Source organism: Microcaecilia unicolor, chromosome 12 (genome assembly GCF_901765095.1).
Source record: "Microcaecilia unicolor chromosome 12, aMicUni1.1, whole genome shotgun sequence".
Lineage (NCBI taxonomy): Eukaryota > Metazoa > Chordata > Amphibia > Gymnophiona > Siphonopidae > Microcaecilia > Microcaecilia unicolor.
Window position 1 is genome coordinate 85,856,765 of NC_044042.1, and position 26,852 is coordinate 85,883,616.

The 26,852-nt window shown below is 43.1% G+C and overlaps 1 protein-coding gene across 1 annotated transcript in view; it reads left to right on the forward strand.

Moving 5' to 3' along the window:
• The first annotated feature begins 5,943 nt into the window (after positions 1-5,943).
• Positions 5,944-26,852, forward strand: part of NXPH3 (neurexophilin 3) — a 39,690-nt gene continuing 18,781 nt past the window's right edge. Inside the window, exon 1 of the mRNA XM_030221790.1 lies at positions 5,944-5,997. Coding sequence (XP_030077650.1) covers positions 5,944-5,997 — 54 coding nt within the window. The remainder of the gene's footprint in view (positions 5,998-26,852) is intronic.

Here is a 26,852-nt window from a genome sequence, read left to right on the forward strand (position 1 = left end):
TAACCGAGATCTTTTTTCCCCCACTTGTTTATTCTTATTTTTTAATACTGCTGACTCCCACATTGAACAATTGGTTGGATCTTGTTTGTTGGATTTTCTGTGATTTCAAATTCCTAGATGTAATAAATGACGGCTTCTTGGAGCAACTGGTCCAGGAACCAACAAGAGGGGAAGATATTTTAGATCTAGTTCTTAGTGGAATGTAAGACTTAGTATGAAAATCTTGGGTCCACTGGGAAACAGTGATCATAGCGTGATCAAATTTGACTTAATAAAAGTCACCAAGGAGATCTACTGTAGCAGCATTTAATTTTTGAAAGAGCAACAATGAAAAGATGAGGAAAATGCTTAATAAAAAGCTAAAAGGATCAGCCACAAAAGTTAGGACTTTAAATCAGGCATGGATGTTATTCAGCCCAGACCAGATGTATTCTATGTAGTAATAAACGTGGAAAGAAGAGCAAACAGCAGCCAGCATGGTTAAAGGGTGAAGTGAAAGAGGCTGCTAGAACCAAATCAGCATCTTTCAAAAAATGGAAAAAGGATCTAAAATGAAGAAAACAAGAAGCAACATAAGCACTAAAAAGTTAGATGCAAAGCGCTGATAAAGAAATGAAGAGAAACTTGCCAAAGAGGTGAAAATTCATGCTAATAACTTTTTCAGGTATATCAGAAGCAGAAAACCTGTGAGGGAATTTGTGGGACCGTTATATCATTAAGGTGTAAAAGGGGAATCAGGGAGGACAGCGGAGATACTGTATGAATTCTTTGGAGGATGTAAGAGATCTACCTGCGATCTGTGAACAGCCATTCCTTAAGATGCAGTATTATATAGATTCGATGTTATGAAATTTGGAGACATTGTGGACAACAGAGTAAAAAAAACCCTGACGCAGCAATAGCGAAACGGGGATTCCCTGTCGGGTTTAGAAGCGGGTAACACCGTTGGGTCCGGATCACTGGAACATAAGGATTGAACTAAGTGATTTCTGGAGTGTTCTCCGCATTTGAACGTTGGAAATATATACCATATAAACTATCATTGATCTATAGAAGGTAGGCACATACGACTGCAAATTAAAAGACTATTCAGACAGTAACTTGCTATTTGATACTGAAATGAGTATGATTTGATGGAGTTTTTTTAAAGCTACATGATGGCACGCCAAGCTTATGCTTTATAGCCTGCTGAGTTGGGCTGGCTGGGCGGCGACTCTGAGGCTTTTTTCTCCATCATTGGTTGAAAACAGTATTTATAGGTTTCTGAGCAGAGCGAGTGTTCTACATTAAAGATACACAGTCAAGTGTGAGGCTGTGTTCAGATTTTCAAATTGAATATTGGAGCTTGAGTGAATTATTAGAGATCCACCTATACCAGAAATAGTTTTCAAGGGTGATGTACTGAGCCAAATCGACAAATTAAAGACCAGATTGTACACACCACAAGGTAGTAAAAAAAACTTAAACATGAAATTGTTGATATGCTATTAGTGATCTATAACCTGTCACCAAAATTGACTATAGTACTTGAAGATTGGAGGGTGACAAATGTAACGCTGATTTTTAAAAAGGGATCTGGGGTGAGCTGAGAAATTATAGACCAGTAAACCTGACCTCAGTGCTGGCAAAATAATGGAAAATATTATAAAGAATAAAATTACTGAATACATAGACAAACTTGGTTTAATGGGGCACAGTCAACATGGATTTAACCAAGTGAAGTCTTGCCTCACCAATTTGCTTCATTTCTTTGAAGGTATGAATAAATATGGATAAAGGTGAGCCAGTTGATGTAGATTTTCAGAAAGATTTTGACAAAGTCCCTCATGAGAGACTCCTGAGAAATTGAAAAAGCCATGGGATAGGAGGCAATGATCTGCTGTGGATTAGGAACTGGTTAATTGATCGAAAACAGAGGGTAGGGTTAATTGGCCATTTCTCTCAGTAGAGGAGGATGTATTGTGGAGTCCGTACTGGGATTTGCACTGGGACCGGTACTATTTAACATACTGTAAATGATCTGGCACTGGGAATGATGAATGAGGTGATTAAATTTGCAGATGACACAAAACTATTTAAAGCTGTTAAAACTCATGCAGACTGTGAAAACTTGCAGGAAGACCCTCGGAAATTGGAAGATTGGGCATCCAAGTGGCAGATGACATTTTTTATCTTTCTCTTTATTAACTATTTCAACAAATTTGCAAGCAATAATAATAATCCTTGCATCAGAAAATATGGATAACATCCCTAGAAACATCATTAAGAATCATTTCAATCAAAATAGAAAGAAACGAAATCATCTAATCCCCCAGCACGCGCCATTTCAGGCACTTAAACAATTAGTTTATATTTTTTTTTTTAGCGCTGGGGGCTTACCCAGCAGTAATCTGGCAGCCCCGCGCGCTGGCCAGTTACTGCCAGGTTAGCGTAGTATCCCTCCGGAAAACGGCCGTGTGGGAAGTGGTTCACTTACCACACGGCCATGTCCTTTTTTAAAAATAAACCCTTTTACTTGTTGCAGTAAAAGCTGGCCTTGGCACGTGGAAAATCCACATGCCGATGCTACCTCGGGGCCGCATTTACTGCAGCTTTGTAAAAGGGGCCATTAGTAACCTTAGGGCCCTGTTTAATAAGCAGCACTAAGGGCATGTTAGCGTTTTTAGTGCATACTAATGATTAGCATGCGCTAAATGCTAAGGCACCCATAGGAATATGTGGGCAACTCTAGCGTTTAGCTCGCACTAATTTTAGCACGTGCGAAAAACACTAGCACGGCTTAGTAAACATGGCCCTAACAGAGAGAATCTATTAAAGAAAAACATAATCCAAAAGGGACTAAGCTGCAGACATCAGTTAACGCCCAAATATCCTTTCTAAGCACTTTATGATTTCGGGAAAACATTTTCAAAACTATATTTTTATCAGACTCGAACACAAATGAAATTAACAGGGTAGTACTGGTCTCTGCCACTTCTTGAGATGTTTCTAAAAATTCAGTTATATTCAAACTGTCCGGAGATACATAATCCTACTACTACTACAAATCATTTCTATAGCGCTACCAGTCGTACGCAGCGCTTTACAATTGAACATGAAGAAAAGACAGTCCCTGCTCAAAAGAGCTTACACTCTAACCCAATCCAGGTGTCCTACATTAAGCATCATACTTTGTCTTTTTTTTTACATGGTAGGCAATAGATCTTATTAATCGGAGAATCATTGGACACCCATAGTATTTCAATCAAATACTTCTTAATCAACTTTCTCGGTGACCTCAAATCAAACTTAGGAAAATTCAGAAACCTAATGTTGCAAGCTCTTAGATGGTTTTATAGTTGCCCCAGTTTATATTGAGTGTCCATAGAGGTCTTAATTAATTTAACTTGAATCTCCTTATTGTCTTTCGTACTACCCTCTATTCCCTTGATATTCCTAGTATTCTCCTCTTTTAAAACCCGTGCAAGCACAGACTCAGCTGATCCGTACATTTGGTCCATCCTTTTACTCACTGTTTTAGTCAGCGTAGTAATCACCTTCAGAATAGAAGCAAGGGTGAGCTCAAACCACACCTTCCAATGGCTCAAACTCCAATGATAGCTCCCCAGCTAAGGTCCAAGCATCCACTAGGACCTCCTCCTGCAGTCATCCTACTAACAGCTCACCTACTCCAGATCCAATCTGGTGGGGGACATTATCTCTGCCTCCCTTCAGGGCTCCTAATGCTCCATTTACAGCATTGTTATTCACAGCCACTGGCCTTTGCTTCAGCTGCTTCCACAGGAGTAGGAGAGCTACACACCAAAGGTTGTGGAAGCATTCAGGCATACGTACTGAGCAAAATGGTCTCTTCAAGCCCCAACGTTCTCTGTCCCGGCAAGGCAGCAAGGACGCCTCTATCTCGGTCTCAAAAAGTAACTCCATAGTGTAGAATCGGCACTTGACCAGCGGGAGAGTAATAGGTAAGCTTGCCCTTACTTTCCCTCTCCTTTTCGGCATCTAACCAATAGTTGTGTGGCAAAACTTGAGAAATGAGCAAGGAATCTTAGGTCGAACACTGACGGCCATCTAGGTAGGTGAAATTTTAATGTGGAAAAAATGCAAATCATAGCTACCTAATGCTAAGGAATCAGCACCCAAGAAGAAGATCTAAGTGTTATCGTGGACAATACCCTGAAATCTTCTGCCCAGTGTGCAGTGGCAGCCAAAAAAGCAACCAGAATGTTAAGAATTATTAGGAAAGGACTAGAAAATAAGGCAAAGAACACTATATTGTCTCTGTATCACCCTGAGTGTTGTGTGCAGTTCTGGTCGTTGTATCAAGAAAGATATAGCAGAATTAGAAAAGGTTCAAAGAAGGGTGAACAAAATGATTGAGGGGATGGAAACTCCTCTCATGTCAGGAAAAGCTTATGAGGTTAGGGCTCTTTGGCTTGGAAAAGAGACAGTGGAGGGGGTATACGATAGAGGTCTATAAAATCTTGAGTGGTATAGAATGGGTAAACGTGAATCAATTTTTTACTCTTTCAAAAAAAGTAGATATACTTGGGGACACTCAGGGGCCCTTTGACAGAGCGGCCGTAAGCCCAATGGGGGTTTACCGCTCGCTCTTTCGGGACTACCGCCTGCCCAACATAGCCATCAGCGATAGTCCCGGCCTGAACACGTACCATTTCCAGGGAAAAAAGACCCCCCCCCCTCCAGAAATGGTTAGCGTACCAATAACCTGGCGGTAATCGGGCATCACCACATGCTGGCCCAGTTACCTCTAGGTTAGCGCCAGAACCCTTAAGGGCTCCCCGCTGCATGGCCACATGGTGAGAGTTATCTCACGGCGTGGCCATTTTTTTTCTGGTTTTACTGGCTGTGGGGAAAAAGGGCCCTGGCTGCCAGCACAGGGCCTTTTTTTCCTGCAGCATAGTAAAAGGACCCCTTAACTCAACGAATATTTAAGCTCTGGAACTCTTTGCCAGAGGATGTGGTAACAACTGTTAGCGTATCTGGGTTTAAAAAAGGTTTGGACAAATTCCTGGAGGAAAAGTCTGCTATTGAAACATATGGGGAAGCAATTGCTTGCCCTGGGATCGGTAGCATGGAATGTTGCTGCTATTTGAGTTCTGCCAGGTACTTGTGACCTGGATTGGCCACTGTTCAAAGCAGGATATTGGGCTCGATGGACCATCGGTCTGACCCGGTATGCCTATTCTTATGTTCTTACTTTGAAAATGAGCTTACAGGCCTCACATATACTTTAAAAATTGTCCCTATAAAAGCATCTAAAACAGGAATTAGAGAAACTTACAGGATGCCCCCCCCCCCCCCCCCCCCCGTCTGCCAGAGTCATGACAAAGGCAAGATGGACCTGGTAGTTCTTAAATTGTGTTCTGTGGGATTGGGGGGGGGGGGAATTTACTCACTCAATGAGCCCGCTATTGGCAAGGGGCTAATGTCAGGCAGTGTGTAGATACCGAGCAGCAGCTGGTAAGGGATTCACTGCCCCTCCCCTCCAGAGGGAAAACGACTGCCACAGCCAAAAGCAGCAGCAGCAGCCCTGCCAGAAGCCTTTTGCTATTCTGTGACAGGAAAGCGTTAAAAGCAGAGGTAATCTGTAAACATCCAGGAACATCTACCTGCTGCTGCCTGCTAGGGGGGGAGATCAGAGGCAGAGGAGCTGACTGTGCAGCAGCAACATCTGAGCAACAGATCGCCTTCAGTTTCTTTTGCTAGCAGGGAGTAGAGAGCTGAGGAGACCCACACCTGCCTGGGCTGTGTGTCCGGTCTCCACTCCCCAGTGCCTGGTACCTGACCCTCCTGCAGCCCAGCAGCCAACAGAGGATTGCTTGGAGGACTTTGAGGATGCAGGGAAGCAGCGTGTGAGGTAGCATCGGCAGCATCAGCACCAGACATCGGGAGAGGAGGAGGAGGAGAGCAGAGAGCAGGACCATGCAGCTGACTCACTGCTGCTTCATCTTCCTGGTCCAGGGCAGCATTTATCTGGTGAGTCAGATCGCAGGTTTATAGGATCCTAGAATAACAAGTGGCTCCAAACATAACGTGGCAAGTTCAAGAGTCTGTAGGAAATGATCCCAACAGAAACATAACTTCTGCAGAAGACTCATTGCTGGCGCTTTAAGTGACTGGGAATCACTAGAGAAAGGTGAGAGGGGTGAGACTGTGAGTGCCTGGATCTGCTGTGAGGAAGGCTGGGGATCTGCTGGGGAAACTCCAAATTTTGGGGGGTTTCTAACTTGTGAGTAGATCTCTTCCCACTACAAAAATGAGAGGAGGCCAACAGGTCAGAGACAGAGGGGTGTGTAACTGTGTAAGGGCAGGGAAGACAGGGGTCAGGAATGGGGGAAGTATTTGGCTCAGGAGCTGAGAAACAGAGGTGTCAGAGATTTGGGGAATGGTGGCTCAGAGTTTGGGAATTGTATGTAGGGTGAGAAGTGCATGTAGTGCAGTCAAGATATCAGAGGTGTGTAGACACTATAGATTTCAGTTCATTGACTTAATCAAGTCTCAAAAATACAGAAACCAAATCACTTTTTGAACCCTCTTACAGCTGTGTGCAACTCAGACAATAATGTTAGGGCTCCAGGAAGCAGCTTAGCCTAGTGATGTGAAGAAAGTGCTGTAAGAGGCCTGAACTGAGCTCCCAGATGGAGCAGGAAGGGTCATGGTACTTGGCCCTGGGCTTCTCTATCCAAATGAGACATTGTAATGTAAGAAAGAGAAATCATTGTCATAATGCAGACAACCTCAGGTTAACTGGAAAATTATGTGATTTTTTTTTTTTTTTTAGTTAATCCACAGTTTATATTAATGTCTCTTATTAACTGCCAAACAGGGAAGATTTCAGGCAGGTAAAAAAAGCTAAGGCTCTAAAGCATAACTTAACTAAGGTAATAAAGAAATCTGTTTCTTGTAAAAAGCCCTTTCCCATAAGAAAAGTTAAATAAAATGAAAACCAGCAATATGGCTGCCTGCCTCTGGCTCCTGCTTCCACTCCCTAGCTGGCTTTTGTAAAGTGCTAGCCCTCAGGATAGCAGAGTTTGAATCTCTGTCCCTCAGGTTCAATGAGGCTTGACATGCTGCAGCAGCACCATGGACAGCTCCTTGGGGGGAAGGTCCTCCACCATCATGTGACAGCAGCACCTGGTTGCCACAATCAAAAAGGCTGTGCACTAGATATCAGAGGGAGCCCATGGTCTACAATGGCTCCTGGCCACAAACTGGTGCTGCTGCAATGGTGAGATGCACAGGCAGGGGAGTGGGGGAGGATTCCTTAAAAATGGAGGAGAAAGCCTTTGGATAATAGTGAGTGCGGGATCAAAAAGGACCAAGAAGCCACAGGAAAAATGGAGAACTGGCAATTAGTAGGTGCTCAGGGAACACTGTGGACAAGAGGCTGGAACCCTGTCAGCATTTCCTTAATGTTTGGCTATTGTAACTTCCAGAACAGATGAGCAGAAATGATTGTGGTTCTCCCTGCCTTCATCTTCTGCTATTGTAGTTCACATTTTAAGCAATTTTATACATTGTCATGTTCACACAAAAGCAATGCCACTGAGTCCAAAATTCTGCCCCTGACAGTGGCTGATCCGGGTCACTGCAAGAAATATTCAGTCTAGTTTATTCCCAGCTCCTGGCAGAGAGACATTGCTTTTCCCAAGCTTTGACTTCTAGCAGTTGTCGATGTATTTCTTCTTCAAAAATTTGTCCAACCTTCTTCACACCCAGCTATAGCAGTAGCTTTGCTCACATCCTCCAGTAAGAAATTCTACAGCTTACTGAAAAAGTGTGTTCTTAAATTTATTTTAAATCTGCTACCAGTTAATTCATGGATTGTCTTTTCATCCTAGTAATATTTGAAATGACCATTCTCTGTATTTACTCAATCTCCACTATTCCCAAGTTCATAAATTTCGATTATAGCCCTTCTCAGTTCTCTTCTGCAAGCTGAGCCCTTAACCATTTTAGTCCATGTTCATAGTTTTCATCATTTTTATTTCCCTTCTCTAAACATTTCATTTTCTTTCCATATATATAAACTTAGCTTTTGAGCAGATCAGGTCTCCCCGATGTCGGCCAGTGTTTTGCAGTAATCTACGGACGTTTTTGCCAGGCTATAAATCAAAAATGAAAGTCAGTATTGCCATGCTGTAAATAGTGATGTCAGGAAGGGCTATTTAAAGGTGGCGATCCACATCACACGGACAATTCAAGGGGACGTAGTCTGGGTATGGTTTGGAAGGGACTACAATTTACAGGTGCATTTTAAATAAATTTAAGAACACACTTTTTCAGTAAGCTGAAATAAACAAAAAATTTCATATTGAGATTTACATATGCTCAGATGCACGTATAAGGTTTCAAAAAGTGCTCATTTCAGCCAGGAACTTTGTGCCTGCAGAGTCTATGCAGGCCTCCGTTTTCAAATGGAAAGTCTGACTGGATTTTTCTTAGGAAAATAAGCAAGTAAACCCAAGATCCAAAAAGCCCCATGGGCCATTGAAAAATTTACAAAAGCAACTTTGCACATGACTGTATATGCATGTAAAGTGACAAGAATGTGTTTTATATGACTCAGTTGTAGGCATGTTTGAGGGTGGGTTTTGGTGGCGTGTGGCCAGACTCTTAACTTACACACCTGTTTTATAAGATATACACATTGCCATGTTCTTTACGTGTGAACACCTGTCCTTAGCAGGCATAAACATCCACAGCTTCATTTGAGCTGTGATTTCTTCATCTTTTGGGGGGCAATTTTAGAAGGATATGTAGGCACCTAAAATAAGCTGAAAATAGGCATCCACTTGACCTGCTAAACTAGATAAAGAGTTATAAAATCAACCTCAGTATAAGGAATTCTGCATGCCATTTTTAAAGTTGAGATTATTGGGCTCATTTTCAAAAGAGAAGGATGCCCATCTTTCGACATCAAGCAGAAGATGGACATCCTTCTCACAGAAACGTCCAAATCGGTATAATCGAAAGCCGATTTTGGACGTCCCCAACTGCACTCCGTTGCAGGGACGGCCAAAGTTCAAGGTGGCGTATCGGAGGCGTAGCGAAGGCGGGACTTGGGCATGCCTAACACTTGGATGTCCTTGACCCATAATCGAAAAAAATAAGGACATCCCTGATGAGCACTTGGACATTTTCACCTGGACCTGTTTTTCTTACGACTAAGGCACAAAAGGTGCCCAAAATGACCAGATGACCACTGGAGAGAATTGAGGATGACCTCCCGTTACTCCTCCAGTGGTCACTAACCCCCTCCCACCCTCAAAAAACACCTTTAAAAATATGTCATGCCAGCCTCTGTGCCAGCCTCAGATGTCATACTCAGGTCCATGACAGCAGTATGCAGGTCCCTGGATCAGTTTTAGTGGGTGAGTGCACTTCAGACAGGTGGACCCAGCACCATCCCCCCTTTCACCTGTTACGTTTGTGGAGGAAACAGCGAGCTCTCCAAAACCCACCACAAACCCACTGTACCCACATCTAGGTGCCCCCCTTCACCCATAAGGGCTATGGTAGTGGTGTACAGTTGTGGGTAGTAGGTTTTGGGGGGGGGGGGGTTGGGGGCTCAGCACACAAGGTAAGGGAGCTATATTCCTGGGAGAATTTTATGAAGTCCACTGCAGTGCCCCCTAGGGTGCCCGGTTGATGTCCTGGCATGTCAGGGGGACCAGTGCACTACAAATGCTGGCTCCTCCCATGACCAAATGGCTTGCATTTGGTCATTTTTGACATGGGCGTTTCGAAAATCGCCAAAAATCAGAAACGTCCATGTCTAGGGACGTCCAAGTCTAGGGATGGAGAAATTTAAGGATTTGGACTTCCCTGACAGTATTTTCGAAACGAAAGATGGACATTCATCTTGTTTCGAAAATACAGGTTTCCCTGCCCCTGGATTGGGACGTTTTGCAAGGACATCCAAATCGAAACTTGGACGTCCTTTTTGAAAATGCCCCTCCACGTCTCCTTATGGGCATCACTTTATACTTGTCCATATTAAATTTATTCTGCTGTTTAGGCACCCTGTTCCTCAATTGCGAACTTCTCTGGGAAAACATGACTAACGTCAACAGGAACAAAACATGAGGTTGTAATTAATTCTGTTAGAGCAAACAATTTGTAATATAACAGTACAAACCCTATCCTTTTATGTGAAAAATAAAACAAGTTACAGAAGTTCAAACGTAACTTTTCACACTGTTTATGGACCCATAACACGAAATATCACCCATTCTCAACATTTTGGATCTAAACCTTTGCTCACCATTTTGCAAAGTTTTCTTGCAATTCCTTGGATCTTAATTGTTTTGTAACTCCTTTGAATAACTTTGTGTATCTACAGATTTGATAACCTCACTAGTTTCTTTCCTTTCCATATTATTGATAATTATGTTAATACTCATCCCACTAAAGATCCATGCAGTCAGGGTTGGTTTAACACCTAGACCAGGGTTCCCAAACCTGGTCCTGGAGGCACCCCAGCCAGTCAGGTTTTCAGGATATCCACAATGAATATTCATGAGAGAGATTTGCATGTATTGCCTCCACTGCATGCAAATCTATCTCATGAATATTCATTGTGGATATCCTGAAAACCTGACTGGCTGGGGTGCCTCCAGGACCAGGTTTGGAAACCACTGACCTACAGACAGATGACCAGGGTGGCAGCTTCTGTGGGGTAGCAAACAGCAGTTGCGGTTAAGGGACAACACTGGGATCGATTTCTAAAGGGTTTAGGGCTCCTACTGGCGTCTTAAAAATCTAGAAATGAGTGCTTGAATTTATGCACTTGGTTTCACTAAACTCCTAAATTTAGGAGCCTTTAAAAGTAGGTGGCAGTGGGGGTAGATTTCAGGAAGTTAAAAAAGCTAGGGATCTAAATTAAACTCTTAAATCTAGACCAATGAATGGTAGACCGAAACTGAGCAGCAGAACTTCTAAGCTCCTATATTTAGGTGAATTTTCAGCTAAGAATTTATATGCCTAAGTTTGTCTGCAATTAGGACACAAATTCAGGCATGCAACTTAGCTACCTAAATTCAGGAGCTCACAGTACAAAAGTGTTGATCCAGATAGCAGCATCTGGTATCTGTTTCAGTACCACTGACCTGATATACACAGGCACTATCCAGGCCCTCATTATGGGGTCCTTTTACCAAGCTGTGGGAAAAGGGCCCTGTGCTAGTGGCAGGTGCTGTTTTTCCCGTGTGCCAGGCCCCTTTTTACCACAGCGGGTAAAAAGACCCCAGGCACACATGGCCATGCGGTAAGAGAGCTCTTACCACGTGGCCATGTGACGGGGAGCTCTTACCTCCATCCATTGAGGTGGAAATAAGGGCTTCCACGCTAACCCGGCAGCAACTGGACTGCGCGCAGCAATGTCTGATCACTGCCGGGTTATTTATTTATTTGTTGCATTTGTATCCCACATTTTCCCATCTATTTGCAGGCTCAATGTGGCTTACAATGTTCCATTATGGCATTTGCCATTCCAGAGTATCAATAGAAATCAAACAAAAGAAAACATGGAAAAGAAAATAAGATGATACCTTTTTATTGGACATAACTTAATACATTTCTTGATTAGCTTTCGAAGGTTGCCCTTCTTCGTCAGATTGGAAATAAGCAAATCTGGTAGCTGACAGTGTATATAAGTGAAACATTCAAGCATGACTTTGACAGTCTGACAGGGTGGGAGGGTGGGGGTGGGTAGGAGGTATGCATGGGGACATCAAAGCATTTCATTGATATTCTAACAGGATGGGTGTGGATAGGTGAGAGGGGGGTGATAAACAGAGAAATACAATTTTATGGTTTATAATGGGCTAGAAAACCCAGATCCTTGTTAAGTCTTGTCTGTTGGGTGTCACAATATTCTGACTTCAAAGGTCTTATGTGACTATATTGTTTTAAAGTTACCTTTCAGGATTCTAACTATGAAATCACTGGTGCAGTGTCCTGGTCTTGTAAAATGCTGGCCCACCTGGGTGGGAACCTGACTGGCACTGGCTATCTTCATGTGATGTCTGTGCAGATTGAATCTTGTCTTAAGCATCTGGCCTGAAATGCTTTGATGTCCCCATGCATACCTCCTACCCACCCCCACCCTCCCACCCTGTCAGACTGTCAAAGTAATGCTTGGATGCTTCACTTATATATACTATCTGCTACCACATTTGCTTATTTCTGATCTGACGAAGAAGGGCAACCTTCGAAAGCTAATCAAGAAATGTATTAAGTTATGTCCAATAAAAAAGGTATCATCTTATTTTCTTTTCCATGTTTTATTTTGTTTGATTTCTATTGATAACCTTAAGAGTGGACTAACAAGGCTACCACACCATTCCAGAGTAAAAGATACAATTGGTATTACATAAAGAACATGGACGACATAATAGAATTAAGCAATCAGGTATAGAGAGATAACATTCGGAATATCAGGTAAATGGTGATGCGCTGCAGTTCCTATTATGGCTCGTTGTGGTATGCCTTGTTGAAGAGATAAGTCTTCAGTGATTTATGAAAGTTCATTAGGTCGTAGATTGTTTTCAGGTCAAGTGGCAATGCATTCCACAACTGCGTGCTCATGTAGGAAAAGCTAGACGCATGTGTTAATCTGTATTTTAGACCTTTACCACTGTGCAAGCTGTTTCCAGAGGTTTTCTTTTTCCTCCGGAAATGGCGAGCACTCAGGGAAGGATTACCACCGGCAGCTGTGTTGGGATGACAGTAGTCCCGGAAGAGCGAGTGGTAAGCCCGCATTGGACTTACCGCTGCTCTGTAAAAGGACCCCTATGTGTATATGTCCATAAGTACATAAGTAATGCCACACTGGGAAAAGACCAAGGGTCCATCGAGCTCAGCATCCTGTCCACGACAGCGGCCTATCCAGGCCAAGGACAACTGGCGAGCTTCCCAAACGTACAAACATTCTATACTTGTTATTCCTGGAATTGTGGATTTTTCCCCAGTCCATTTAGTAGTGGTTTATGGACTTGTTCTTTAGGAAACCATCTAACCCCTTTATAAACTCTGCTAAGCTAACCGCCTTCACCACGTTCTCCGGCAACAAATTCCAGAGTTTAATTATGCGTTGGGTAAAGAAAAATTTTCTCCGATTTGTTTTAAATTTACTACACTGTAGTTTCATCGCATGCCCCCTAGTCCTAGTATTTTTGGAAAGCGTGAACACGCAGTACACAAAGCAAAGTTTCATACTTAAGAGCATGATAGACAATTATGCCTTGTTATAGGATCATTCTAGGGAAAATGATGTTGGGATGATCATGATTGTTGACTTGAATTACCAAAATCGCAGAGGGAGTGCTGGGGCATCAAAGTTAATTGATCCTGGGGGCACAAAGTTGAAGGTTTGCCTAGGACACCTAGGGCCCTGTTTATTAAGCATTTTCCACACAATTTCAAAATGGGAGAAAATCTTTAGTAAAACAGACCACATGATGTCCTTGCACCAAGTCTGCCTGAGGTACTCTACTCAGAAAACAGACTATTGTAACCCCATTCTTTGCTTCATATCCTTTTCCCAGTTAAGTTCAATGGGCCAGATTCTATATATGGCACTTTAAAAATCCACGCAGAAAACATTTCTGCCTAAGTGTCTTCTATAAGATTTAAGCACGGTATATAAAATATGCTTAGTTGATATCCCAGTGCCTGAAACTAGATGCCTCCATTTACACCAAAGTAAACATGGCGTAAATCCTTGCATGTAGATTTACTCGCACTGGGCCATGTTCTATAACTATGCATTTTCATTTGGGAATGCCCATTTCTCCCTCCCCATGACCGTGCCCCTTTTGAACTACGCGCATTAGAATTGAAACGCAGTTCATTACAGAATACGCTTAGTGAGTTGTGCGTATAAATTCTAATTATTGTCAATTAGTGCTCATTATGTGCTGTTGTCAGTGCTGATTAGCTTGTTAAGCCAATTAAGTTACGCATGTTGTTATGGATTATGCTTAGATTTCAGCACAGAACACTAGGCGCTCTATATAGAATCCTGCAAAATGGGACTTTACCTCTAATCCCATGTCTTTTTAGTCCTTAGAGGGTAATCATATAACCATGTGCCTATGTGGCACCCTGTTCTCCAAGTATAAGGGAAAGGGAAATGGGACTTTGATATGCTGTCTTTCTGACGTTTTTGCAACTACATTCAAAGTGGTTTACATATATTCAGGTACTTATTTTGTACCAGGAGCAATGGAGGGTTAAGTGACTTGCCCAGAGTCACAAGGAGCTGCAGTGGGAATTGAACTCAGTTCCTCAGGACCAAAGTCTGCTGTACTAGCCACTAGGCTACTCCTCCCCTAGCAACATTCCATGTAGAAGCCTGCCCTTGCAGATCAGCAACGCGGCCCTGCAGGCTTTTGTTTCTGTGAGTCTGACGTGGTGCAGGTACGTGAAGGACATCAGACTCACAGAAACAGAAGCCTGTGTGGCTGATCTGCAAGGGCAGGCTTCTACATGGAATGTTGCTAGTGGAATAGCAACATTCCATGTAGAATCTCAAATAGGGAAAGGGAAATGGGACTTGACATACCGCCTTTCTGAGGTTTTTTTTGCAACTACATTCAAAGCGGTTTACATATATTCAGGTCCTTATTTTGTACCAGGGGCAATGGAGGGTTAAGTGACTTGCCCAGAGTCACAAGGAGCTGCAGTGGGAATCGAACTCAGTTTCCCAGGATCAAAGTCCACTGCAATAACCACTAGGCTACTCCTAAAGGAAAGTAAGCACCTACTCTGTAGAATACTAGCTTAACAGGGGAAACAGGTGCCTTTAAATTAGGTTTCAGCACTTCTACCAGCCATGAAACTGGTGTACGTCCTGAGACCTAAATGCTGGAGATAGTAAGTTTTGTGTGTAAGTCAACCAATACTCCACCCAGTCTCCATCTAAGATATGCATGTATTTACAAAAGAGTGTTTAGGTGGAATTTTTTCACACATGCAGGCGTACATTCCATTATTCGAATCATTTACGTGTGCAATCATCATGGAGATGTCAGTGCTCACTTTATACAATTACCCCTAAGAGTCTTTCATGAATATTTATCAAATGTTTTCTGATTATTCAAATATATAATATCAACCAGCATACTCTTATCTACACTTATCGGCTCCTGTCCCACCATTATTGGCTTCCTGTTCTCTATCGCATCCAGCACTAGATTTTAACCTCGACCCTCAAGGCTTTACACTCTGGTTCCCCATTTCATTTCTCTCCTCTTTTACCCCTTACACATCTCCCTGTGCTCTTCATTCTGCCTCTCAGCACAGTCTCAGTCTCCCCCCAGTTTTGTGTTTATGGTTGGAGTCAACCCAACACTCGGCCTTCTTTTCTGTCGTGCTTCCTTATGAAACTCCCTCCAGATTTGTATTCGATCCGAACAATCCTATACCAAATTTAGGGCAGTCCTTAAGACCCACCTTTTTATTTTGGCGTCTCAGGTGGAGCAGTATTTATTTATTAAAACCTAATATACCACAAATCGCCTTGAAAATGCAGCTTAGCAGTTTACATTAAAAAATCAGAGTGAGAAAGAGAAAAAAAATTAAAATACAAAAATATCCAATACAAGAAGTTTGACTGAAAAGCCTGGTTTTAAACTGTTTTTTAAAGGCAACATAAGATGGTCCTAATCTTGATCAGAGGCTGACCGCTTTCTTTAATGATTGACAGCACTGTTTACGTTACTTTTCTTTCCTTTTTTACTTTGTTGTAATTTTATTTATGGTTTTTTAAAAATTGTACACTGCTTTGATTTTAACCTGAATAAAGTCTAAATAAACATAAACAGAAAGAATACGGGTTCTTCAGGAATCCATTTTGGCACCAATCCTATTTAATCTGTTTTTGGCTCCACTAGGCACCATTATTCAAAGTTGTAGGCTTCAGTGCATTTTCTGTGCTGATGACTTTCAGATTGTGGCATTTTATGAACCTTCTGCTCCCAACCTCACACTGCCTTTAATGCTTGTCTGAATTGGGTTTCCCAGGGGTCCTTTTACAAAGCCGCAGTAAAAAAAAGTGGCCTGCGGTTGTGAGGTGCATGTTTTTGGCGTACGCTGGGCCATTTTTTTAACACGGCTGGGAAAAAGGCTTTTTTTTTTTAATTAAAATTTTCATTTTAATTTCAACATATCACTTGAAATTTGAAAAGATGATTTTAAGTCAAAATATATACATTGAAAATAATAATTATACATTTCTTAATCAAAGGAATGATCTATCGCTCATCTTTAGTCCAACAATTGGAGGCATTACACAATACATACGGAAATCAAAACTTAGATTAGATTAATAACATCTAACACCAAGTAAGAAAAAGACGGCCGAGAAGAGCTACCGGGTTGCATATACTCAGTGCATTTTATCTAACGAAAAAGGTGCCGGTACTCAAATGCCAGGCCACCCTTCAGGGGTGGGGTGATCACTGAGGGACCCTCCCCACAATAGCCAGGCCCCCTGCAACCAGTCACAGAATCTATGACAAGGCAGAATTGGTGTGTAGAGCCTGAGATCTTTCATTAAAACTTGGGGACCGTGGGTCAATTTTAGCAGACAATGGAAAAGGTGCTGGTACTCAGTACCCCCCAAGTACCCTCTCAAAGAAAGCCCTGCATATACTATTACGGAGTCAAAGTTGTTACAATCCTTGGATGTATCATAGGTAGTTTAGCCAGTTTAGCTTCCAAAAAAGAATTTAACTGTTTTAATTCAAAGAAAACATATTTAGCAGAGTTGAATTTTAAAACACATTTGCATGGAAAGTTCAACCAAAATAAGGCCCCCAATTGCAAAGCTTTCGGGCGCAATTTGAGAAACTCTTGTCTTTTCTTCTGTGTTGTTCTCGAGATATCTGGGTAAACTCTTATTTTACAGTCCAAAAAAAGTTGATCTTTATGAAGAAAGTATTGTTTAAGTACCCAGTGGGCCTGATTTTCAAACGAGATCGCCGGCCATCTTCCGACACAAATCGGGAGATGGCCGGTGATCTCCTGAAGGCAGCCAAATCGGTATAATCGAAAGCCGATTTTGGCCGGCTTCAACTGCGTTCCGTCGTGGGGCTGGCGAAAGTTCAAGGGGGCATGTTGGCATGGTAGCGAAGGTGGGACGGGGGCGTGCGTTGAGATGGCCGGCTTCGCCCAATAATGGTAAAAAGAAAGCCAGGCTTCACGAGAATTTGGTCAGCTTTATTTGGACCCTTTTTTTCAGGTCCAAGTCCCAAAAAAGTGCCCGAACTGACCAAATGACCACCAGAAGGAATCGGGGATCACCTCCCCTGACTCCCCCAGTGGTCACTAACCCCCTCTCACCCTCAAAAAAACAACTTTAAAAACTTTTTTTGCCAGCCTCAAATGTCATACCCAGCTCCATCACAGCACTATGCAGGTCCCTGGAGCAGTTTTTTGTGGGTGCAGTGGACTTCAGGCAGGTGGACCCAGGCCCATCCCCCCCCCCCACCTGTTACACTTGTGGTGGTAAATGGGAACCCTCCAACCCCCCCCCCCCCAAATCCACTGTACCCACATGTAGGTGCCCCCCTTCACCCATAAGGGCTATGGTAATGGTGTAGAGTTGTGGGGAGTGGGTTTTGGGGGGGGGATTTGGGGGGCTCAGCACCCAAGGTAAGGGAGCTATGCACCTGGAAGCTTTTTAAATTTTTTTTTTTAATTTTTAGAAGTGCCCACTAGGGTGCCCGGTTGGTGTCCTGGCATGTAAGGGGGACCAGTGCACTATGAATCCTGGCCCCTCCCAAGACCAAATGCCTTGGATTTGGTCGGGTTTGAGATTGCCGGCTTCGGCTTCCATTATGGGCAAAAACTGAGGCTGACCATCTCAAACTCGGCCATCTCTGACAACTGTATTATCGAAAAAAAGAAGATGGCTGGCCATCTTTTTCGAAAATACGGTTGGCTCTGCCCCTTTGCAGTGCCGTACTTGGAGATGGCCAGCGCTGTTCGATTATCCCCCTCAGTGTAAACACAACTTTAAGTTTAGCAGTTGTCAATCCAATTTTTTAATGGGGGCAGTAAATGGCTGTGTGCTAAAATTAAAGTAGTGCATGGCTATTTACTGCCTGAGCCCTTACTGCCACCCATTGACCTAGCAGTAAGGGCTAACGTGCTACACTCAGGGTACTAATGCAGCAACACCAATGTAGCCGATTACCACTGGGAACGCCCCTTTGTGGTAGAAAATAGAAAAATATTTTCTACTCCTGGAAACAGCACACGCCAACTTCGAAATTACTGCCGGGTGAGCACACCAACTAGGCAGTAGTTTTGATTTGGTATACGCTACATCTGCAGTAGCCCTACCACCACTATGTAAAAGTGCCTATCAGACAATGGCTTATGCTTGACCCAGTCTTGCTCCACTTTCTAGCTACCTTTTTACATTAGAAACTTGTAGTATTTTGGATTCCCAGTTAATATTCCATCAGCAAATCTCTACAGTTATGAAAAATTCTTTTTTGCACTTATACAAATTAGATCTATGAAACCTATCTTGGAACTCAAGGATATGCTGCTTCTGAATCAGTAGGTTGGATTACTATAATTCCGTAATCCACCGTAGACTTCTATCCATCTTCTTCTGGTGATTCAGAATGCTGCAATCAAATTGGTTCGAGTCCCTTAGGATAAAATGTAAACAATTGTTGTTAAAGCATAAATCTTTCTATATAGTCAATCCCTGTTATTTGACTAAGACTTGAACATGTTATTGCCCCTTGAGGTCTCTTCACTCTCAGGTTGGCTTAGAAGACGCTCATCAAACTACTTTCTTGTATCTAGGACCAACCCTTTGGAATTCACTTCTTCTTTCTCTTTGGGAAGAAAATCATATTGAAGAGTTAAAAATAGTTTGCAATCTGTATTCTTTACACAAGCTTTTTGTAATTCATATGATGTGACTATACTGTTTGATGTCTACTTTCATTTTAGAATTCATTTTTGTATAGTCAGAGTTTTAGTCTGCATGTTTTTTTCTTTGTTGGCCTTTTTATTATTGTCTCATTTCTTGTTTATTTATTGTACTTACTGTATATGTTGTAAACTACTTTCTTGTACAGTATTTACAAAGAGCGTTTATTAAGTCTTAAACTAGTAAAGCACAAGATCCCTCTTCCAACCATGTTGATATGATTTGATCTACCACCTTTCTGTGGTTTGGGGGAGAAGGACTTGATATACTGCCTTTCTGTGGTTATAATCTAAGTGGTTTACGTATTATATACAGGTATTTATTTTGTACCTGGGGCAATGGAGGGTTAAGTGACTTGCCCAGAATCACAAGGCGCTGCAGAGGGAATTGTTCCCCAGGATCAAAGTCCCCTGCACTAACCACTAGCCTACTCCTCCACTAGCAACATTCCATGTAGAAGCCTGCCCTTGCAGATCAGCAATGCAGCCGCGCAGGCTTCTGTTTCTGTGAGTCTGTCATCCTGCATGTATGTGCAGGACATCAGACTCACAGAAACAGAAGCCTGCGCGGCCGCGTTGCTGATCTGCAAGGGCAGACTTCTACTTGGAATGTTGCTAGTGGAATAGCAACATTCCATGTAGAATCTCAAATAGTAGCAATAGAATCTCAAATAGTAGCAACATTCCATGTAGAATCTCAAACAGAAAAAGGGAAATGGAACTTGATATACCGCCTTTCTGAGGTTTTTGCAACTACATTCAGGTACTTATTTTGTACCAGGGGCAATGGAGGGTTAAGTGACTTGCCCAGAATCACAAGGAGCTGCAGAGGGAATTGTTTCCCAGGATCAAAGTCCCCTGCACTAACCACTACTCCGCCACTCCTTTTGTGCTGCACCAATATCAGCCTCACTGATCTATAATTTAATGGTCATCCCAGAGCCCTCTTGAGAAATTGACATTGGCAAACTTAAATGACAGCCACATATTACCAATAATAGACATTTGAGTTCATAGTTCAATTCTTTCAGAATTCTAGGGTTAATATCATCTGGTCCCACTGATTTGCTACTATTTAATTTGATATTATTTTAGGGCTCCTTTTACTAAGCTGCGGTAGTGATTCCCGTATGGCAAATGTGACAAAACCCATAGGAATTGAATGAGCTTCATTGCATTTGCCATGCAGAGAATCACTACTGTGGCTTAGCTAAAGAAGCGCTTAGTTTTTTGTAATCCGCTTTGAACCTTGGAGTTGACAGTATATAAATACTACATTACATTATTAAACTCTAATGGCCTCATTCTAATTTATTCTTTCCTATTTTCCTTATTAGAACCACCTTTCTATTAAAAAAAAAATACCTTTTTTGGCTTGAACAGCCCTCTTTCACAGCTCCATTTAGCCATGCTGGGACTTGTTTGATCGTCTTTCTACTGTTAGGCTTCTTTTACTAAGTCGTGCTAGCAATTCCCACATGGCAAATGAGAGGAAGCCCATAGGAATTGAATGGGCTTCCTCTCATTATCTGCACCAGGAATCGCTAGCGTGGCATAGTAAAAGAGGCCCTTTGTTAACATATGGAATATATTTTATCTGGGCTTCCAAGATGGAGTTCTTTAAAAATCCATGCACCCCACAGCCCCCCCCCCCCCCCCATCACAACTATTCCTTTTAGTGACCTTGTTAATTTCCTCATTTAATCAAAGTCTCTCTCTTTTTTTTAATTAAATGCTCCTATGGTATTTGTATTTATCATTTTCCCTCCAGTAATGATTCCAAATTTTATTACATTGTGATCATTATTGCCAAGTAGCTCCAACTATCATTATACCTTGTACCAATTCCAGTGGTCCACTGAGAACTATATCTAAAGTTTCATTTCATTTTATTTAGTTCTTCCTCTCATCTGTTTCCAGAAACTTTAACTCCTTAGCATGCCCCGAGGAGATATTCACTCAGCTGATATTAGAGTAATTAAAATCCCTCATTCTTATTTTGTTTCTGACTTTAATGGACTGTCTAAATACTGCTAGCAGTCTCTCACTATCCTGGTCAGAGGGATAACGCTATATGCATATATCTATACTTTTCCCTGCAATGCATGAAATTTCTGTCCATGTAGATTTCCAAATACAGTTTCCTGTGGAACTTTAGTCCTATATATAGGACTACCCCAACATCAGTCTGATCTGCTTTATCAATTGGACACTGTTTGTACCCTGGTATCACAGTGTCCTATCGTTTATCTTCTTTCCAGCCAGGTATCTGAGGTGCTTATTCTGTCTGCATCATTATTTAGGAGGCCACACTAAGCATTTTCCCCATAGACACTGTTACAGTGTATGCTAGTTTAACATACTTAAACACAGTATGAGATAGGGAGTGAGCAAAGTCACCTCAGAAAAAGATAATTAAAATCAGTACCAGCAAAAAATATATAGGAGAGACAGCGAAAGAACGATTTTCCACTCTTAGTTGAACCTTTCTAATGGAATAGCGCCACTTAGTGGCATTCCACTGGATCACACTCTCTTCAATATAGTAAGCTGTAATGGCTGCTATATATCTCTACAGAGACAACTTGGGGAAGAAAATACATCAGATCCGGTATCATATATTCTAACCCTCCCATCTTGTTTTTAGACTTTTGGTAATTGCATATAAACACCTAAATGTATTTTTATAATTCTTTTTCACACTTTGTTCCTTATTAGAAGCTGATACAGAAATCTTAGAATCATTTTAGTTAGTCTGTTTTGCATTTACATACATCTGAGCTCTCCTGGCATCTTTTAAATCCTCTCTATCAGGATACTCTATTTTATCGGTATCATTTGAAGATATATCACTGCAAATCATACGCTCATCAGCAACTGTCACCTAGCATCTAGTTTTAAACTACTTTCTCTCTTTTTTAGGCACCTTTACTTATCTCTCTGATGATCTGTGTGTCTGTAATTTTTATTTATTGATTTGTATCCCACATTTTCCCACCTCTTTGCAGGCTCAATGTGGCTTACAATACATCATGAGTAATGGAAATATAATAAAAATAGACATTTAGTGTTACAGAAGAATCTTTGGCAATATGATAATGAACAGTCATGATAGTAGTATAACAAGCAGATATTATAAGGCAGTTCTAACTATGTGTGGAGGAGTTATGTATAATCACATTGGTTGATCTTTGTGGTAAGCCTTGTTAAAGAGATGGGTCTTCAGTAGTTTGCGGAAGTTCGTTAGTTGGTAAATCGTTTTTAAGTTGCGTGGCGGTGCATTCCATAACTGTGTACTTAAGTAGGTAAAGTTTGACGCGTGCATTACTTTGTATTTTAGACCTTTGCAGTTAGGGAAGTTTAGATTGAGGAATGTGCGGGATGGTAAGTCTATCAGGTCTGACATGTAGGCTGGTGCTTCTCTGTGAATGATTTTTTGGACTAGGGAGCATATTTTGAACGTGATGCGTTCTTTAAGTGGGAGCCAGTGTAGTTTTTCTCCTAGTGGCTTAGCACTTTCATATTTTGTTTTGCCGAATACGAGTCTAGCTGCAGTGTTCTTTTTTTTTTCATCTGCCCAGCTGCAGGATCTTATACACATAACGTTTCTGGCAGCAAAAAGTTGCATGATTGTTTCCACAGAAGGACAGATAAAAGACAACACAGAAAGAAAACTGCAGAATGGGAGAAGACAGCCACCAGTCACCAGAGCATGACTGGCAAGGTTTCTCAGACTTATCAATCAAAGAATAAAGAGAGGAACCAGTCATTGGAACAACATGGCTGGAAGGGTTCCCTAGGCCCCGCCAGTCAAAGACAAATGCTGCCTGCTGCCTCAACAGACAGCCAGGGGGGCCAAGCTATCCATCCCAATCTATCTCCCTCCCATGGGAGCCATAAACAGCCACTGTCTGGCAGGAGGCGATCAGAAATTCCATCTTCACTGGGCTGGGAAAGCCCTACAACAGGCGGTAAAGATAAGTGCAATAGGAGACTGACAGGGCTAGGTTGTGAGAAGGAGGACAGGACTGCACCTGAAGTTCTGCTTCTGGGTCCCTGCATAAGGAACTGGGAACACAGCTGAAAATCCTGCCCAGGAGATTCTAGACTTCATTCTCCTAACTAGAAATCTAAATTTGACCTCCAAAACATCATCTTGCATGCTTGTACACTGTGCTGGACACAGGCAGGGATAAGCCATGTGGCAACAAAAGGGGCTCAGACAAAAATGGGTCTGAAAGTTAAATTAACACAGTATGTCTGTCAACAGTAGCATAAATTCCACTCAAAGAGCCAGTGCGGAGGGCCCCAAGACTGCCCTGCTGGGACAGGTATAGGAGGAAAGCCAATGCGGACTTCTCAAAGTGCATGCCCTGCAGCAGTTCCCGTTCCCTCTACCTGGAAACCTTGAAGCACCAGAGCAGTGAGTGCACTGGTAACCAGAGGCGAAACTGCCTTACCAGCTCTCTGAAGGCCAACTGTGGAAGACCCATGAAGGGTGGATTTACCAATAGTCAATTGCTTATGGAAAGCAGCTCTGGTTATATGCAAGGCTGTCAGCAGCTCAATTTCATTGCTTTAGGTAGAAGTGATCTCCAGTAACTGCTCCAGCACTGCTGCATCAGCACAGGGGTCAAAAGCAACCATTGGAAGAGGACTTCCAAGCCAGACTTTGGGATGGGATTTCCAGCTGATACTCTGGGAGAGGCAACCTGCCCTCTGCTCCTTTTTCCTCTGCCAGTCCAACCTCCAGAATCTGTATCCATGATAAAAATGATCCCCAAAAAGAAAACGAGGCACTCAGTGCAAAAATGTGGTCTTAAGACTGCATTAAATGTATTGCACTGAAAATGGGGAATAAAGACATTATCATCTCATCACAACAGATCCCATCGGTCTACATGAACTGTTATGTCACAAATTGCATCGGATTCTTCTCTGGATTCCTCAGAGGGAAAAATTACAAGGGAGTCTGAAAAAGAACCCTACATGTAACATTCCCAGGAGTATTTGTTTTACATTTCTACAAGGTAGATCTTATTTTAATAGTGAGTCATGCTTTTAAATAAGGATGTTCAGATCTCTGGGAAAGTACATCTGTTAAACTCATTTTTATCTGAAAACCTAAGATTTTTTTTTATAATAATAATAGTTATGGCATGAGCCAGCTGCAGATCTTACCACCTCAGATGTATGTAAAAGAAAAGAAAATCAAATGAGCTTTTGCTTCTAATACCAGCTGAATGAAACCCAGGCTGAAATCCAGCTTTATCAGTTCTATCATGAACAAGTTCACACGTCCATAACCTTTAAACTGCTCTGCAAGATGCAATGGGTAAAGATCCCATAGTGACATCATGTGAGAGTCTCCAGTTGGCTGGACTGATTGACTAGCAGTTTGTGCATGGGAAATGTTGCGGCATCGGAGTCTCATTCCACTTGTTTGTGCAGGGACCAAAGAACGCACTTCACCCTCATTCCAGTTTCATCAACAATGCTAGCTGGTCACATCAGTGTTTGTAGCCACAGACAGAACTGCAGTATCACTGTGTATGATCAGACAGAATCATAGTTATCCTAACCTCACCCACAGAGCTGCTAAGTTACTACATCCAGGAGGGAGCTTCTAAGCCAAGTCAGGATTTCTGACAGCCTCCCAGGTGCATTATGGGACCTGCAGCACTGATAATTTGAGTCTGTGCAGTAGCTTTGATCAAGGACATTTTATTTCACTTTGTATTGCATTTTAGGTTGGTATTGTCTAAAATATTATGTATATTGTATCCTGCCTTGAGCTGTGAAAAGTGCAGGCTGTAAATATTTTAAATTGATAGATAAATAAATAAAAGATTTTGTGCTGCTTTGGGATATAAGTTTAAAATCAGGACTGGCTACAAAATGTCACTCCTGGAATTGGGTAACCTGGCAGCTCTGCGCATTATGTGATTATCAGGGGCATAGCTACGTGGGGCCACGAGGGCATGGGCCCCCGTAGATTTGGTCCTGGCCTCCCCACCGTCGCCAACCCCTTCAACCCCCCCTCCCGCTGCCGTCGCCAACCCCTTCAACCCCCCCCTCCCATCGCCATCAGGTACCTTTGCTGGCGGGGCTCCCCAACCCCCTCCAGCCAAAGTCCTCTTCTCCAGCGCAGCCGCATTGCTGATCTGCAAGCGCAGGCTTCTGTTTCTATGAGTCTGATGTCCTGCACGTACACCGGCGTGGCTGCATTGCTGATCTGCAAAGGCAGGCTTCTGTTTCTGTGAGTCTGACATCCTGCATGTACACCGGTGCGGCCACATTGCTGATCTGCAAGGGCAGGCTTCTGTTTCTATGAGTCTGACGTCCTGCATGTACACCGGTGCGGCCGCATTGCCGATCTGCAAGGGCAGGCTTCTGTTTCTGTGAGTCTGACGTCTTGCACGTACACCGGCGCAGCCGCGTTGCTGATCTGCAAGGGCAGGCTTCTGTTTCTGTGAGTCTGACGTCTTGCACGTACACCGGCGCGGCTGCGTTGCTGATCTGCAAAGGCAGGCTTCTGTTTCTGTGAGTCTGACATCCTGCATGTACACTGGTGCGGCCACGTTGCTGATCTGCAAGGGCAGGCTTCTGTTTCTGTGAGTCTGACGTCTTGCACGTACACCGGTGCGGCTGCGTTGCTGATCTGCAAAGGCAGGCTTCTGTTTCTGTGAGTCTGACGTCCTGCATGTACACCGGTGCGGCCACGTTGCTGATCTGCAAGGACAGGCTTCTGTTTCTGTGAGTCTGATGTCCTGGTACACTGGTGCAGCCGCGTTGCTGATCTGCAAGGGCAGGCTTCTGTTTCTGTGAGTCTGACATCCTGCATGTACACCGGTGCGGCCACGTTGCTGATCTGCAAGGGCAGGCTTCTGTTTCTGTGAGTCTGACGTCCTGCATGTACACCGGTGCGGCCACGTTGCTGATCTGCAAGGACAGGCTTCTGTTTCTGTGAGTCTGACATCCTGGTACACTGGTGCGGCCGCGTTGCTGATCTGCAAGGGCAGGCTTCTGTTTCTATGAGTCTGACGTCCTGCACGTTGTACATGCAGGATGTCAGACTCACAGAAACAGAAGCCTGCCCTTGCAGATCAGCAACATGGCCATGCCAGAGAAGAGGACTTCGGCTGCGGGGGTTGGGGACCCCCGCCAGCAAAGGTATCTGACGGCGGCAGGGGGGTTGAAAGGGTTGGCGCTGGGGGGAGTCAAAGGTGGTGGGGGGCGGTGGCGCCGGGGGGGGGGCTAAAATGTGCCCCCTCATCTCGGGCTCTGGACCCCCCCTCCCGCCGAAGTCTGGCTACGCCGCTGTGATATATGAGCCTGGTTGGTTCCTCTCATTCACTGACAGACCAATGCTCAGAGCCAAACGCAAGTGCTAGAGGTGATTAGCGCCAGATTAGCACCCACATTAGTGAGCGCAGAATGCTCAGAGGCTCTAGCATGGGAGACAACGTGCACGCCAAAGATTAGTGCAAGTAGCATTGTAATGCACTAAAACGGATGTTAATAAGGTCATTTCCTATTCCCTCCCAATGCTCAGAGAACAGCACACAAAACAAAGCCACCTTACTGCTGAAAAAAATTATGCCAGCTTGGAGCAGGCATTAGGGTGTTTGAAGAGAGGACTTCTCATGATTCTTCTTTAAAATCTAATGGGTTTTATATAATTTGGAAGCTGAAGGAAGCCCGTACAAGCCCTTAAGCACTGGTAGTGAGAAACGAATTGTGTGCGAGTCAGAGCAAATCTAAAAGTGAAGCACACATTTAAAGGTGCTGAAAACAGACATTCAGGTACGCCAGGTGCATGTGCACAAGAGCTGAACTTACCGCGAAACCCTTCTGCGCGTACTCCAAGC